We start from the raw sequence: 14,119 nt of genomic DNA, 5'->3' as shown, positions 1-14,119 counted from the left end.
GTACCTAATGCTTGAGGAGTTTTTCAAAAATATTTTGATCTTTTTTACTTTTAGTCCTAAAGTATTTGATATGTTACTTTTAACCCAAACTATTTGAATTTTTACTTTTAACCCAAAACTTTTCATCTTTTACAATTTAACCTTACAACTTTTTTACTTTCAACTTTGGTCCCTATAGTTTTCCTCTTTCGCAAATTTTTCGTTTTATGCTTCATTCTAAATTTTGTCAGTTAGCACGGATCAAAGTGCGTGTGTGGTTCATAGTCACAATCAAAGTTTGGTTATTGAACTGTCAAAGTGCAAAGAGGCAAATATGGCTTTAGTTAGAAACGAAAAGGAATTTAAATCTGTAACTGAAACCTTAAAGAAAAGTGTTTCCGAAGTGAACAAAGTTGTTTATCATAAACAAGTTAGTATTAACGATTACATTAACATTGTTGAGGAAACCAAAAAGGAACTAGCCATTGCCAAATGCGAGCATGATGCTATCAAGCAAAAATTGGAGAGTTATTCTAACTCCCGATTTGTGCTTGATCACATCATTGACATTCAACAACTAAAGGGAAACATGAAAGGTATTGGGTATAAGAAGTGTCCGCCCCCTTTAAGACATAATTATACTCATATGCCCGATGAAGAGGATATGCCTCGGTATAAACCCAGTGTGCCTCTTGATTATGAGGAAGTTACTACTGGCCTAGGGTTCAAACCGGACAATTCATCGGAGGGCTCATCTGATAGCAAAGAAAAGTCATCATGTGCTTCAAATCAAAGTCCTCCAACCATTGAGGACTATGATTCTTCGGATGATGAATCAGATGTGAGTGACCAGGATGAATCACTTGATGAGACGAAAGGAGTAGAAATTCCATTTGAGAATCATATTCTTTGTGATCCTCCTACTCCTGCAGTGCAACCTGTTGCCAAGCAAGTGATAGATCCTGTCAAGAATGACAAGAAATCTATGTCTACCATTAAGAGTAATAATGTGTTGTACACTTTGGTTGGTGATTCTAACATCTATTCAGATAAAAATTTTCCAATTAAAAATGTCAATCCATCTATGATTGATAAAGTTTTTGAAGATAACACAAGCAAGTTTTTGGGAAAAACGATCCCGGGAATTACTGTAACTCAATGTGATCCAATTCCAAAGGCTGAAATCAGAAAACAATTTGGAAAACAGAAATCACCGACAAAGCAACAACCTATTGCTTCTAAGGGTAAGCAACCAGAAAGGCGAGCTCAAAAACCTAACGTTTCTCAATCAAAATTTGAAACAAAAGGAGCTCGTTATCAGAAGAAAAACAGTAATGTCAAATTTGTAGCATCAAAGGGTATGGATAAAATTGAGACTTTTGAAAACAAATCAAACACCGATTTTATCCAACAAGTCAAGATTTTAAAACGTGACAGTCAAAACAATTACACTCAACATACAAATGGGTGTGATGAAAGAGCAAGTACCTCAGGTTCTACAAGTTCGACATCTGTTAGTCGATCAAATTCTCCTAAGTTTGTTGAAATGAGAACGTGCTTCAAATGCGGGAAGTTTGGGCACATCATTAAAGACTGCACAAACTCGCCCAAACCAAATTTTGTTGAGAAAGCACCACCTGAAAAGGTTCACCCTCAACGTCGTCCCGTTTCACCAAAACATGATAAAAGAACTGTTAAGGAACAAGAAACGAAACAACGACGTCAAAACATCAAAGCTGTTGAAAAGGCTTTAAAATCTAAAGTCAAAACGGTCAAAAGGGAACTAAGTTCTTCACAATCATTAAAACCAGAAGTTTCAAAATCTGTTTATAAGAATCAAACTGGTAAACAAAAACAAACTTGGAAACCTAAAACGGGTGAAAGTTCAAGGGGAGGTGTTGTGTATGAAAATCATCAGGAAATTGAAATTACATTTCTTGATTCTCAGGGGCAGCCCAAGTCTATGAAGGCTTTGGTCCCCGTCTCCAACTAATCTCTGAGTGAGTGTGTAGGATGTTCCAGGAGGAACTTTTGATAGTCGTAAGATTGTTGATAGTGGAGCGTCCTTGCACAAGATAGGCGACAGAAGAAATTGTTGCCTTTGATGGAGAGAAAAAGAAAGGGGAAACAGAGTTGTCTGTTGAAAGAAAGTGATAACTTCGACAAAATGAAAAATCATTTCAAAGTGTGATTGTTAAAGGCCTTGATCGGGTCCACATGATAGATTCAATCAAAATGTACGCACCTGCAGCACGTCTGAAGTTCAAAATCAACAAGATGAACGTGCAGTGTACATTTTTTCGCGGTGTGATTGAAGAAAATGTGTTTGTTGAACAAACCAACCAGTGTGCGGATGCCTTGGCGTGGATTGAATAACCGCACACTACTTCTGAAGTGCCTTGATACACTTTCTGCTTACAACATGTGAAGACTTTGAAGATCCTCCGGCATAGAAGACACAGAAGACGAACCTCACGAGTAGCGTCCAAGGGGGAGTTTGTTGGTACACTTTATGTGGACGTGACTCGGCTCGGGTCGACTCGGTTTGGTTCAACTTGGTTTCGACTCGGTTAGGTCCGGCTCAAGCCCGACGTCACGACATTCCTTCGTCGTGCGTCCCAGAGTTCGACACGCGAAGCACGGAGAGCCGCGAACCAATCCCGTTTACACATCATCATAACATCATCATGATGATGTCATGATGATGTCACATGTTGTTGACTAATCTTACAATCTGAATTTGTTTAAGAATTCATGTCAACGTGCATGCATGTTTGGGAACTACCATTGGGCCAATCAAATTCACATGGGCCAATCAAATTTCATTGGGCCGTAACTTATCAGTTGGGCCGAAACCTTCAATCTGGGCCATATCAAACGACGAAACTCAATGAATCAACTTGTATGTCGACGAAACAGAAAGTGTTTCGTCGACTTTGTTGTTTCGTCATGCCATCTTTGCGTTTCATCAAGGTCTGTGTCTGTTTAGTATAAATACTCGTCATAGTTTTTGTGTGAAACAGAGATGAGTATGAGAGACCTGTGAGACTTAGTGAAAGTCTGTAAACATTGTTTGTATATGTTTCTGGTTGTACTCATCCCTAATCAATAGATATTGAATCTTTTGGTTACGCGTGTTCTTATTTTACACTGTGTTTGGTTTGCACCGTCACGGGGATTCCGCACCCGTTACCGTGTTTGTGATAAACAAGGATAGGTTTTCGTTATCGATCCACCGGAAAAACGGGACCTACAGTTTGTATTGCAGATATCTTTGGATCCTTAAATATTTGGATCCTTAAATACCAGATCCGTCCCCTTATCTGCATAAGCCTCCGCTACGTACTCTGTTAAAGTTCATCATCATCAGTTCATTCATCATCATCATCCCAGATACATACTCCATCTTCATCTTCATCTTCAAATAAATCAATCTTCAAACCATCTTCATCCATCCATCTTCATCTTCAAATAAACCATCTAGAATCATCTTTCACACAAACCACCGTCGCAAATCCAATTATATCAAGTTCATCATCAGCACCAGTTCATTGTTCCAGATTCCCCCATAATTATCAAAATTAAAACCATAAATGTAACCCAAATCACCACAACTGTAACCTCCACCCTGCAATTCAAGATTTTTTAAAACCCAAATTCACCACACCCACAAATTTTGAAACCCAAATTAAACCCAAAAATTAACAAAATTAAACCCACAAATCTCACACGACCATTACCTTTCATCACCCAGCGGAACTCCGGTGACACCCAACGCTCGTTCATAGATCACGGCTCGCTTCTTGTACCCATAACTTGTAGCTTCCTGGTAATGCTTTCAATGCTCGTTCATAGATCACGGCACACTTCTTGAACGGAGACTCGGTGCGTGCAATTAAGTATCGCCACCATCGCTTCAAACTGAAGGGATTTATGAGGATACAACTCGCTTGAAATCGCCATTGATGAAGTTGATAAGATTATGTGATTGTTGTTGAGAATTAAGATCTGAATCCTACTGGTTCAATGGTAAGGGGAGCGAAAGAGGAGATCTGCAAAACCCTAGAAACGAAAGAGGAGATCTGAACTAAAACAGGAATTGATAACTGATTATTATAAATAATAATAATAATAATAATAATAATAATAATAATAATAATAATAATAATAATAAATATAGGGTAAGATTACCAAAATACCCTTACCTATAACAGTCTAACAACCTTTGACTGACGGCAGGGGGTAAATGTGCGACAGAACAACAACGTTGGGGGGAAATTGCAATTATTTCGTTAGAGGGGGTCAGAGTGCCAATTGGCTTATACCCCAGGGGTAAAATTGCAGTTTACTCAAAATATTATTTTGGTAGTCAAACACGATGAAAATGGAGAAAAGTAAAGTACATGAATCATTTGAATTAACCTTATGCATGGTCTTACAAACTACTTGAGAACTTTCAACAAACAACAACAACCGTGACGTGTGGTCATTGTTAAGATTCCTAAAATTGTAGAAGATGAAGCTTTCAAAGCAAATCCTGTCATTTTACCGCCTTTTTCACGGCAGACAACGACCCAGTCTTTAAAGAACGATAATAATTCCAACTGGGCTCAGTTTCCCTGAAGCCAAAACATTGGGCCGACCCAAATTCAATTGATTAATTCAAAAAAGTCGCTAATTTTGGTTTTGGAAGGGCTAGTAGGGCCGTTTAACCAAAACTTAAGCTCAATCTTAATCTACTTCTTGGATTGATCTATACGCAATGGGGGAATCAATTATAACGCCAACCACCTTCATTTTAGCATCTAGAAAGTGTGGTAAAGGTGACCAATGCTGGACACAAGACTGACTCAAAAGTCAATATACGTTATACTTAAATGCTTAGAAAATACCAATTAATATTCATGGTTCTGGAGGGTGATGCATTGCATATTTGCATGTGTGTATATATATATGAGTAAATATTAACTGTAATGCCAACATTAGCTTTAACATGATTTGGTTCTACTGCACATGTGCTCTACTTTTCATCCTGAAAACTAGCAGTGCAGTAGACACCTTACTTCCAAATCAAACACTTAAAGATGGGGATACCATTGTTTCAGCTAACGAATTCTTCGAACTGGGGTTCTTCAGTAGGTATCGAAATGTACGGTACTTGGGGATATGGTTTAAGAAAGTTGATAAAGGTACCGTTGTATGGGTTGCCAATAGAGATGTTCTGCTTGCCGGTTTCATGGGCATGCTTAAGTTCACTGACAAGGGAACTCTGCAGCTTTTCAGTGGCAACAACACCTTAATTTGGTCATCCCAACCCTCCAAAACAATCGCAAATATTAATCCGGTAGCACAGCTATTGGATACTGGGAATCTTGTCATCCGGGATAATGTTACTGGAGACTTCATCTGGCAAAGCTTTGATCACCCTGGTAACACTTGGCTACCAGGAATGAAAATCGGTGTGGACCTTGTAACGGGGATACAGCGGAACCTGACATCGTGGAAGAGTCGTGGTGATCCTTCACCAGGTTCTTATACAGTTTCTATGGACATAAATGGATTCCCGCAGTTATACATCGCAAATATGAAAGATAAATCCCGTTGGCATCGCAGGGTTGGATCTGCTAACGGTGTGGGCTTTACTGGGATGCGTGGTCAGGGACAAAGCGGCTTCTATGAATTTGAAACCGTTTACAAAACAAGAGAGGAGATATACATCAATTTTACTTCACTAATCAATTCATCTTTTTCAAGGATGATGTTGAATTACCAAGGCAACTTTCGGCAGTTTGTTTTGAATAGTAGTAAATGGGAGGAATATATAACGCCTTTCCAGGACGAATGTGAGATTTACGGTGTATGTGGTGCTTACGGCAGCTGTAACATTAATAATTCCCCAGTGTGTACGTGTTTAGAAGGATTTGAACCTAAGGTGCCTAAAGAATGGTCAGCTAATGATTGGTCAAATGGGTGTAAGCACGAAATACCCATGAATAATGAAACTGGGTATAACTTCAGCAAGTTTAGCAACCTGAAATTGCCCGACTCACGGGATACATGGTTCAACAGTACCATGTCCCTTGGGGAGTGTGAGAAGGTTTGCACAGGTAACGTCTCGTGTACTGCTTATGCAAATACTGATATTAGAGATGGCGGAAGTGGATGCTTAATGTGGTTTAGTGAGCTGGTGGACATGAGAGACGCTCCTCAAGGAGATGATTCAGGGCAAGATATCTATATAAAAATGGCCAATCCTACATTTGGTAAGTGCATTTGTGATTGCTTTGTCATGTTATCAAATCTAGTAGATATTAGGGCTAGTGATTTATACCTAATAATATATCCTATCTGCATCTCATGGTTACATCTCAAACATATAATTAATAAGGTAGAGAATCATGTACATTAATCCAGAAGTGTGAGAAGTGTATTATAACACTATATATAACACCATATAAACACCGTATAATACTATGTAACACAATATAACACCATATAACACTATGTAACACTATATAACAAAAATAACACTATATTTTGTCTGATAGCATGTCTATGATAGATGTACAGTGTTATATATTGTTATATAGTGTTACACAGTGTTATATGGTGTTATATGGTGTTAGATTGTGTTATACTGTGTTTATATGGTGTTATATAGTGTTATATATAGTGTTATAATACACTTCTCACACTTCTCGCACTTTTAAATTAATGTACACTATCCCTACCCTAATTAATAATATTATTTTTTTGACAATAAGCTACATGCAAAAGATCATTACTAATACTTTCTCAGCAAGGAAATACAATCATAACGAAGGAAATACAATCATAACGAGGGAAATACATTTATTAATTTGATTAATAAAAGGGTCAATGACAATTTTGGTAAGTTTGTTAGTCAACAATTTGGTGTTCTGGCCGTTAACGGGTAACGTAGCTCGTTAACACCCTCCTAGTTAACGTACGACGACAGACAGTCTTATAGCCACCATTCACATTGGTTTAAAGTGAAACCGTGAGACCTATATATTTTCAAATTTTTGAGCTACCAAGAAAAACTTTCATCGTGGATTTTAAGTTAATTTCAAAGTTACTAAGTTAAGACAAAACTTCACTCAAAAGCACCCTTGCAAAATTTTGAAGCAAATAACAACAAAAACGTTCGTCAAATGAGTAATTTTCTCTTCTCTGGTCCCAAATTGTTATTGTAACTATTACAGTATTATGCTTGATGAATATTTTAGAAAGAAAAAATTTAAAAATATTGAAATTCAGTCCGAACAATCCAACGGTTTGTAATAAGACGATTCAAATCGCCAATTGGGCCGGTTATCTAGCTGTTCCTCGTCCGGCCAAAATGTTCCAGTCCAGTTCTGAACTTATAATTTGTAATTGGTCAAAATACTAATAATGTAAATGTGATTTACCTGGCAATTTAGAACCTGGCATTAACTAATATTTTGTTTGGTTGAAAAGGAGACAAGAAGAAAACACATCTTAAAGTGACCTTCCCAGTAGTATTTGTGGTAGTTCTGATCACCTTGGGACTGATACTATATGCTTGGAAAAAGAAGAAGAATTCACATGATATATGTGAAGGTAAGTTTAACATTTAATAAGTACTTCTTGATAAATCCAAGCTTTCACTATATATATGTGTGTAGATTTCGTTTATGCTTAAGTAATTGTATTATTTGTGTTTTCATATGAACGATGATGCGAACCAAGATTTGGAGCTGCCATTATTTAGCTTGGATAAGATAGCTAAGGCCACCGGCAACTTTTCAATCAACAATAAGCTAGGGCAAGGAGGTTTTGGTGAAGTTTACAAGGTAAATACTCCCAATTGAACTATGCACTAAAACATGTACTTATGAATCTTGTTCTGTAATCATATTAGATATTTACTTTTATGTATTCACACAAAGTGCATGAAAAAGGAAATTTTATCTGCGAAAGCATTACCAGAAGTGATAAAAATTGATCATCAGGGTGTTCTTGAAGAGGGAGGAGAAATTGCCGTGAAGAGGTTGTCAAAGACATCAAGGCAAGGACTTGTTGAGTTCCAGAATGAAGCCATGTGTATTGCCAAGCTTCAGCATCGTAATCTTGTCAAACTTTTGGGATATTGTGCTCACGGAGACGAAATGATGTTGATTTATGAATACATGCCCAACAAAAGCTTGGACTATCTTTTATTTGGTTAGGCTTTCTCAAGATTATATAAGATCACAAACTTGATTAATCCTTAAACCATGTAATATAATGTAACAAAATATTCAAACCTGTGGCAGATGAAAACAACTCCTCATTACTTGACTGGCCTCGACGCAATCACATCATAAACGGGATTGCACGAGGACTTCTTTACCTACATCAAGATTCGGTCCTTAGAATAATTCATAGAGATCTAAAAGCAAGCAATATTTTGCTTGATTCTAACATGAACGCGAAAATATCTGACTTTGGCTTGGCGAGAATGTTCAAAGAATATGAGACTGAAGCCAATACAAACAAAGTTGTTGGTACACTGTAAGTATCTATCACTCACACTAATGAATATACTTTAATAACTATTTGGCTCCCAATGTGTTGCAGGGGATACATTTCTCCGGAGTATGCAGCTAATGGGAATTTCTCAGCAAAATCAGACGTATTTAGCTTTGGTGTTTTGGTGCTAGAGATTGTGAGTGGGAAGAAGAACAGAGGATTCACTCACCAAGGTCACCATGATAACCTTCTTGGGCATGTAAGTTCAATAAAAAGAATATAGGCTGATAATCTGAGGCTACCGGTTAATAACATGAGTTTTAATATATATGGTTCAGGCATGGAGACTCTACAAGGAAGCAAGGCCACTGGAACTGGTTGATGCAGCTTTAGGGGACTCATGGACTGCATCGGAGGTGCTTCAAGCAATACATGTTGGTTTATCATGTGTGCAACACCATGCATATGATAGACCAAATATGTCTTCTGTGGTTCACATGTTGGGCGGTGACGGTGCACTGCCTGTGCCAAACCAACCTGGCTATTATGCAGAACTGACTAAGCATGAAGTCGAGTCTACCTCAAGCATGCTACTACTTTTGGGTTCAGTTAATGACTTCACAATTACACAACTAGATGCTCGGTAATTACATAGAAGTGCTTCAAACAATACCTGATTTGCATCCAGAGATGGTGCCTTTTTATTTCCTTTGGCAGGGAACGGAATATGAAAGATCTGGCTTCTATTTCAAGTAGTCCCTGCACCTCCAACCCAAGATCCTGTCTATCAAATACCTATGACTTATTTAGATTATAATTTTGTTAAATTATATACCTTGTAGCAAACCGTATATTAATTTGGAATTACACTAATTTCATTATAACTGAGCAGACTAGCTGGTTGTATCTTTCACGTGTATCTACATGACTAGATTGTAGTATGCTACTACATAAAAAATAGGTTTCATTTCAGTAAGCTTTACAGCTACTGTGCATATATAGTAATTAATTTAGACGTAAAGTTAACATAAATAACCATCACCTAAACCGTGTGCCATAAATCATGGAAATTCAAGCACTTAGAACTCCAACTGCTCAATGAAGTGATTTAATATGTTTTTGAGAGCCTAACACACCGTCCAAGAACACAGAGGTGCGCGAGTGTTATTTTTTCTGTGAATCCTTAAAGTTTATAAATGTGAACATCTTGCAAGTCACTTGATATTTTGGGAGCTAAACACAAATCAAAATGGAGAAATAGTTTGTAAGTATACCAATCATTGGGTTTAGAACTTATGGACTTACAAACTGGAAAGAAACACCAAAGAAACATGTAACAACCAAAACATTCATACCTAACATAAATGCTAGTTTGCTACAGTATTTTAAAGATGCCAAAAATGATCACATTTCATATTGATTCAAGACTCTTGAGACCCTTGAGATAATCAAATTATAAATAAACTGTAAGTGAGTTATGATCACCGGTTTTTCCATCATTGAAAGAAAAAGTAGGGAATGACCATCTTCCATGCTACGATTCCTCACCAGTTGCACGGCCATGATCAATTCTACCACCCAATTCACCGTAATCTGAGATTAGTGATCCAATTCCTGTCATTGGTTTGATATCATCTTTGTATATGGCACAAACCCCACATTTCACAACTTCGCCTTCAAAACTTATGATGATTGAGAGATTACTGCTCTGCAACCTAAACGACTAATTACAAGAATAACCCTTGGAATTGATAATGAAATGAGGTGAGTACAAAAATAATTGAGAGAAAATCCTCATCAGTATTCACATATAAAGCTATAAGTATGAATAGCCATAGATCTGCACCTTTACAGAAACAGAATCTTATAAAGTTATCTACAATGAGCTCATGCTCCTTGATACCATGAGATAATGGTTAAGCTCAATTGATTTGTGCAAGATACAAAGGGAAAATATATAGTACAAAGCATGGAGTTCGCGCAGTAGATGGGTGAGCCACATGATCTCGACCGTCGTATTTGCCATGGCTCGGTATTCCGACTCGCAACTTGATCTTGATACGGTTGGTTGTTTCTTGGCACTCCAAGAGACGAGGTTTCCTCCTAAGTAAATGCAATAGCCATGGGTAGATCTTCGAGTGTCAATGCATCTTGCCCAATCTGCATCAGAGAAACCTAGTAACACAGGATTAGAACGACGATTAAATGTTAATCCATAAGAGATTGTGCCTTTGATGTATCGAAGGATCCTCTTGACAAGTTGAAAATGAGTTGTGGTGGGGGTTTCAAGGTATTGGCTAGCTTGGTTGACAGCATATGAAATATCCGCTCGGGTGATGGTTAGGTATTGAAGAGCACCGACTAGCGAGCGATAGAGGGTAGGATCATGAAAGGAAGAACCGGTGGAGTTGAAGATGTCTTTGGTTGTGAGAGGAGTGGAGACGGGTTTTCAGTCCAAGAGGCCGGCTTTGGTTAAAATATCAAAGGCGTATTTGGATTGAGTTAAGAACAAGCCAGTTTTGGTGTGGGTGGCCTCTAGACCGAGAAAAAAATTTAGTGGAACAAGGTCTTTAATTTGGAACTCCTTGTGAAGGTCTTTGGTAAAAGAGTTAATGAAAGTTTCATTGTTACCGGTGACGATTATATCATCAACATAAACAAGAAGGTAAACAAGGGTGCCATTGTGATGATATACGAACAAAGAGGGGTCTGCCATGCTACATTGAAAGCCGAGAGTGATGAGAAAAGCACTTAGTCGATGAAACCAAGCGCGTGGAGCTTGTTTTAGACCGTAGAGGGCACAATTCAGTTTACACACATGGGATGGATGAGTGGTACTTACAAAGCCGGGAGGTTGTTCCATGAAAACAACTTCATTGAGATGACCATTTAAAAAAGCATTGTTCACGTCTAATTGCCTTAGAGTCCATTGTTGAGAAGTGGCAAGACTTAGGACCACTCGAATTGTTGATGATTTAACTACCGGGCTGAATGTATGTGAGAAGTCGATACCCGGTACTTGAGTGAATCCTTGTGCCACTAGACGAGCTTTGTACCGGTCAACTGAACCATCGGATTTGTATTTGACACGATAGATCCACTTTGAACCGATAACATTTGTGTTTGATGGACGGGGAACAAGGCTCCAAGTGTTGTTGTTATGCAACACTTTTAATTCTTCATGCATCGCATGAGTCCATTTAGGATCTTTGAGAATGGTTTTGATGCCTTTGGGTGGATGAGATGTGTGAAGAGATTTTTGAAGTTTGTTTGTGGAGAGGTGAGAGAGATTAGCATAATGCTTAGGTTTAAAAATGTTATTTTTGGATCGAGTCGTCATAGGATGCTGATTTGCGGGCTGAGGTGAAGGAGGAATAGATATCGAGTGATGTGTGGTGGATTGGGAGGGAGAGGGCTCGGTGGTGGAGTGGGAAGTTCCGAAGAGTTGGACAGGTTTGGTGTCGGTGGAGGAGTGGAAGGGAGAGGGGTCGATGTTGGGTTGGAGACTGGAGTGGGTTGGTGATGTGTGTAAAATGCAACATATAAATCACATCAATTAAGGCATAAAACTAACCCTTTTTAAGTACTAATGTTGGAAAAAGAGTGTTTTTGTCTTCCTTTTGTATTTTCAGGATGAAATGAGCTCAAAATCACAAAAGAAGCAAAAAGACAGCTAATTCTAGCATAAATACAAGAAAAGGAACAAAAGTAGACTGCCCGGACCCTCAACGGCACCTCCCAAGGCAAAGGAGAAGAAACAGAGTCTGAACACGCCCCGTGTCCAGCGAACACGGGGGCGTGCCCAGGAAGCAGCAGAAAAGACAAACCAGTAGAAGCTTCCATTGCCCACCACGGGGCCGTGTCCAGCGGGCACGGGGGCGTGGTGAAAGTACAGCAGGCGCATTAATTGTAATTGCGAATTACAATTAATGAAGAGAGAGAATGTCAGACGGGCACGGGGCCGTGTCCAGCGGACATGGGGCCGTGTCCAGCCTTCTGTTCAGCCTATAAATAGAGGAGCTTGGTTTCATTCTCTCTCATCCCTTGGCACACCACCTCTCTCACACTTCATCCACCACCCACCACCACCATAACACCATCATCCACCACCATCATCCATTGTCCATCATAGAGTGTGTGAGTCGTCTCGGGATCCAAGATTGATCGTAAGAGTTCTTGACAATCAAGGCCATGTTTGCCTAAGTCTCTTACATCACTTGGTGAAGACAAGTGTTTAGTATAATACTTTTTATTTTTAATCTTTTGCACTTTTTATTTGGTTTTGTATTAATGACTTTAATAACTAGTTACTTATGTTGAAGGTGATCTTTCCTTATCGTTTGTCCGTGGTGTCTTGGCATTATTTTACTGTCTATATAAAATAAAAGATTTTCACCATTCATATCTCCACAGTCTATATGGAGATATGTTGGCTACCTGGTCGGGGGTTAAGGGAACGGTTTGGTAAGGGTCTTGCCCTTGTTCAGCGTTTAGAGGTCCTGCTTGGGACCTGGGTCAAATTTAGTAGGATCTCCTTCAATGCCCATAGGTATTGGATGGCGGGGATCCAAACTCTTTGACCCCCTCATAAGTTAACTACTATTAATACTATAACCCGGCTATTTAGGACTGTATCCCTGCTGACTCAGACTACTTAGCCGAGGGTAACGTCACCGCCAAAAGCGGGGCCTACCACAATTTGCATTAATAACTTAATTCATTATCTTTCAATAATCCGACCCTTTAGGATTGTATCCTTGCTGACTCAAACTACTGGGTTGAGGGTAACGTCGCCTTCAAAAGAGGGGCCTACTACAATAACTAAGATAATCTCTTAAACAAGTGCAAAAGTGCAAAAATAATCAAGGGTTATACTAATACACGTGTCGGATCCAAGTGATTCATCTTGTCTATCTGTTTTTATTTTATTTTTATTTTCAGCATTTAGTTAGTTTTTATTTTTCTTAGTTTAAAACATTTTTCTAACTTTTTGATTTGATTAGACGTTGAGGATAAACCGGTATTAAAAGCTCTTGTGTCCTTGGACGACCTCGGTATCTTACCAACACTATACTACGTCCACGATGGGTGCACTTGCCCATATGTGTGTTTAGTGTTAGTGAATATCGTGTTTTATAAATTTAAAACTTGGCTAAAAGTGTAAAAAAAGGGCTTAAATACTCATCAAAAATATAACACACTTCACGCACATCAAGTTTTTGGCGCCGTTGCCGGGGACACAAGGATTTTAAGAAAGCTTAAAATCGACGGCCTAATCAGTTTTTCAAAACCTTTTCAAAACGCGCGCACATTTTTCTGCATTTTAGTTTAGTTTGCATTTACAGTAGCCTGAACACGGGGCCGTGCTCGCTGAACACGCCCCCGTGCTGCATATTTTTAGTTAGATACCCAGATACAGAGTCTGAACACGGGGTCGTGCTCACTCAACACGCCCCCGTGCTCAACGTGACCAGTAACTTTAATTAAAACGCCCAGATACAGACCCTGACCACGGGGCCGTGTTCACCCAACACGGGGCCGTGTCCAACTTCTGTTTCCGTCTTTATTTTTGTTTTTTGGTCCCGAGACTCAGTTGTGATCTGTTGAGTGATTCTTATGGATCAATACTCAAGAGGCTACAACT

The 14,119-nt window shown here is 38.8% G+C and overlaps 1 protein-coding gene across 1 annotated transcript; it reads left to right on the top strand.

Moving 5' to 3' along the window:
• Nucleotides 1-4,884: 4,884 nt before the first annotated feature.
• LOC110907718 (G-type lectin S-receptor-like serine/threonine-protein kinase At4g27290) lies at nucleotides 4,885-9,369 on the top strand. Its single transcript, XM_035983456.1, has 7 exons — nucleotides 4,885-6,242; nucleotides 7,462-7,584; nucleotides 7,714-7,817; nucleotides 7,977-8,187; nucleotides 8,280-8,517; nucleotides 8,584-8,734; nucleotides 8,814-9,369. Exons 1-7 carry the CDS (start codon nucleotides 4,973-4,975, stop codon nucleotides 9,120-9,122), a joined length of 2,406 nt encoding a protein of 801 aa, XP_035839349.1. The 5' UTR covers nucleotides 4,885-4,972; the 3' UTR covers nucleotides 9,123-9,369.
• The last annotated feature ends 4,750 nt before the right edge of the window (nucleotides 9,370-14,119 follow it).

Source organism: Helianthus annuus, chromosome 14 (assembly GCF_002127325.2).
Source record: "Helianthus annuus cultivar XRQ/B chromosome 14, HanXRQr2.0-SUNRISE, whole genome shotgun sequence".
NCBI classification, from domain to species: domain Eukaryota; kingdom Viridiplantae; phylum Streptophyta; class Magnoliopsida; order Asterales; family Asteraceae; genus Helianthus; species Helianthus annuus.
Note: the sequence above shows the minus strand (reverse complement) of the source record. Positions and strands in the feature narration are given on the sequence as shown.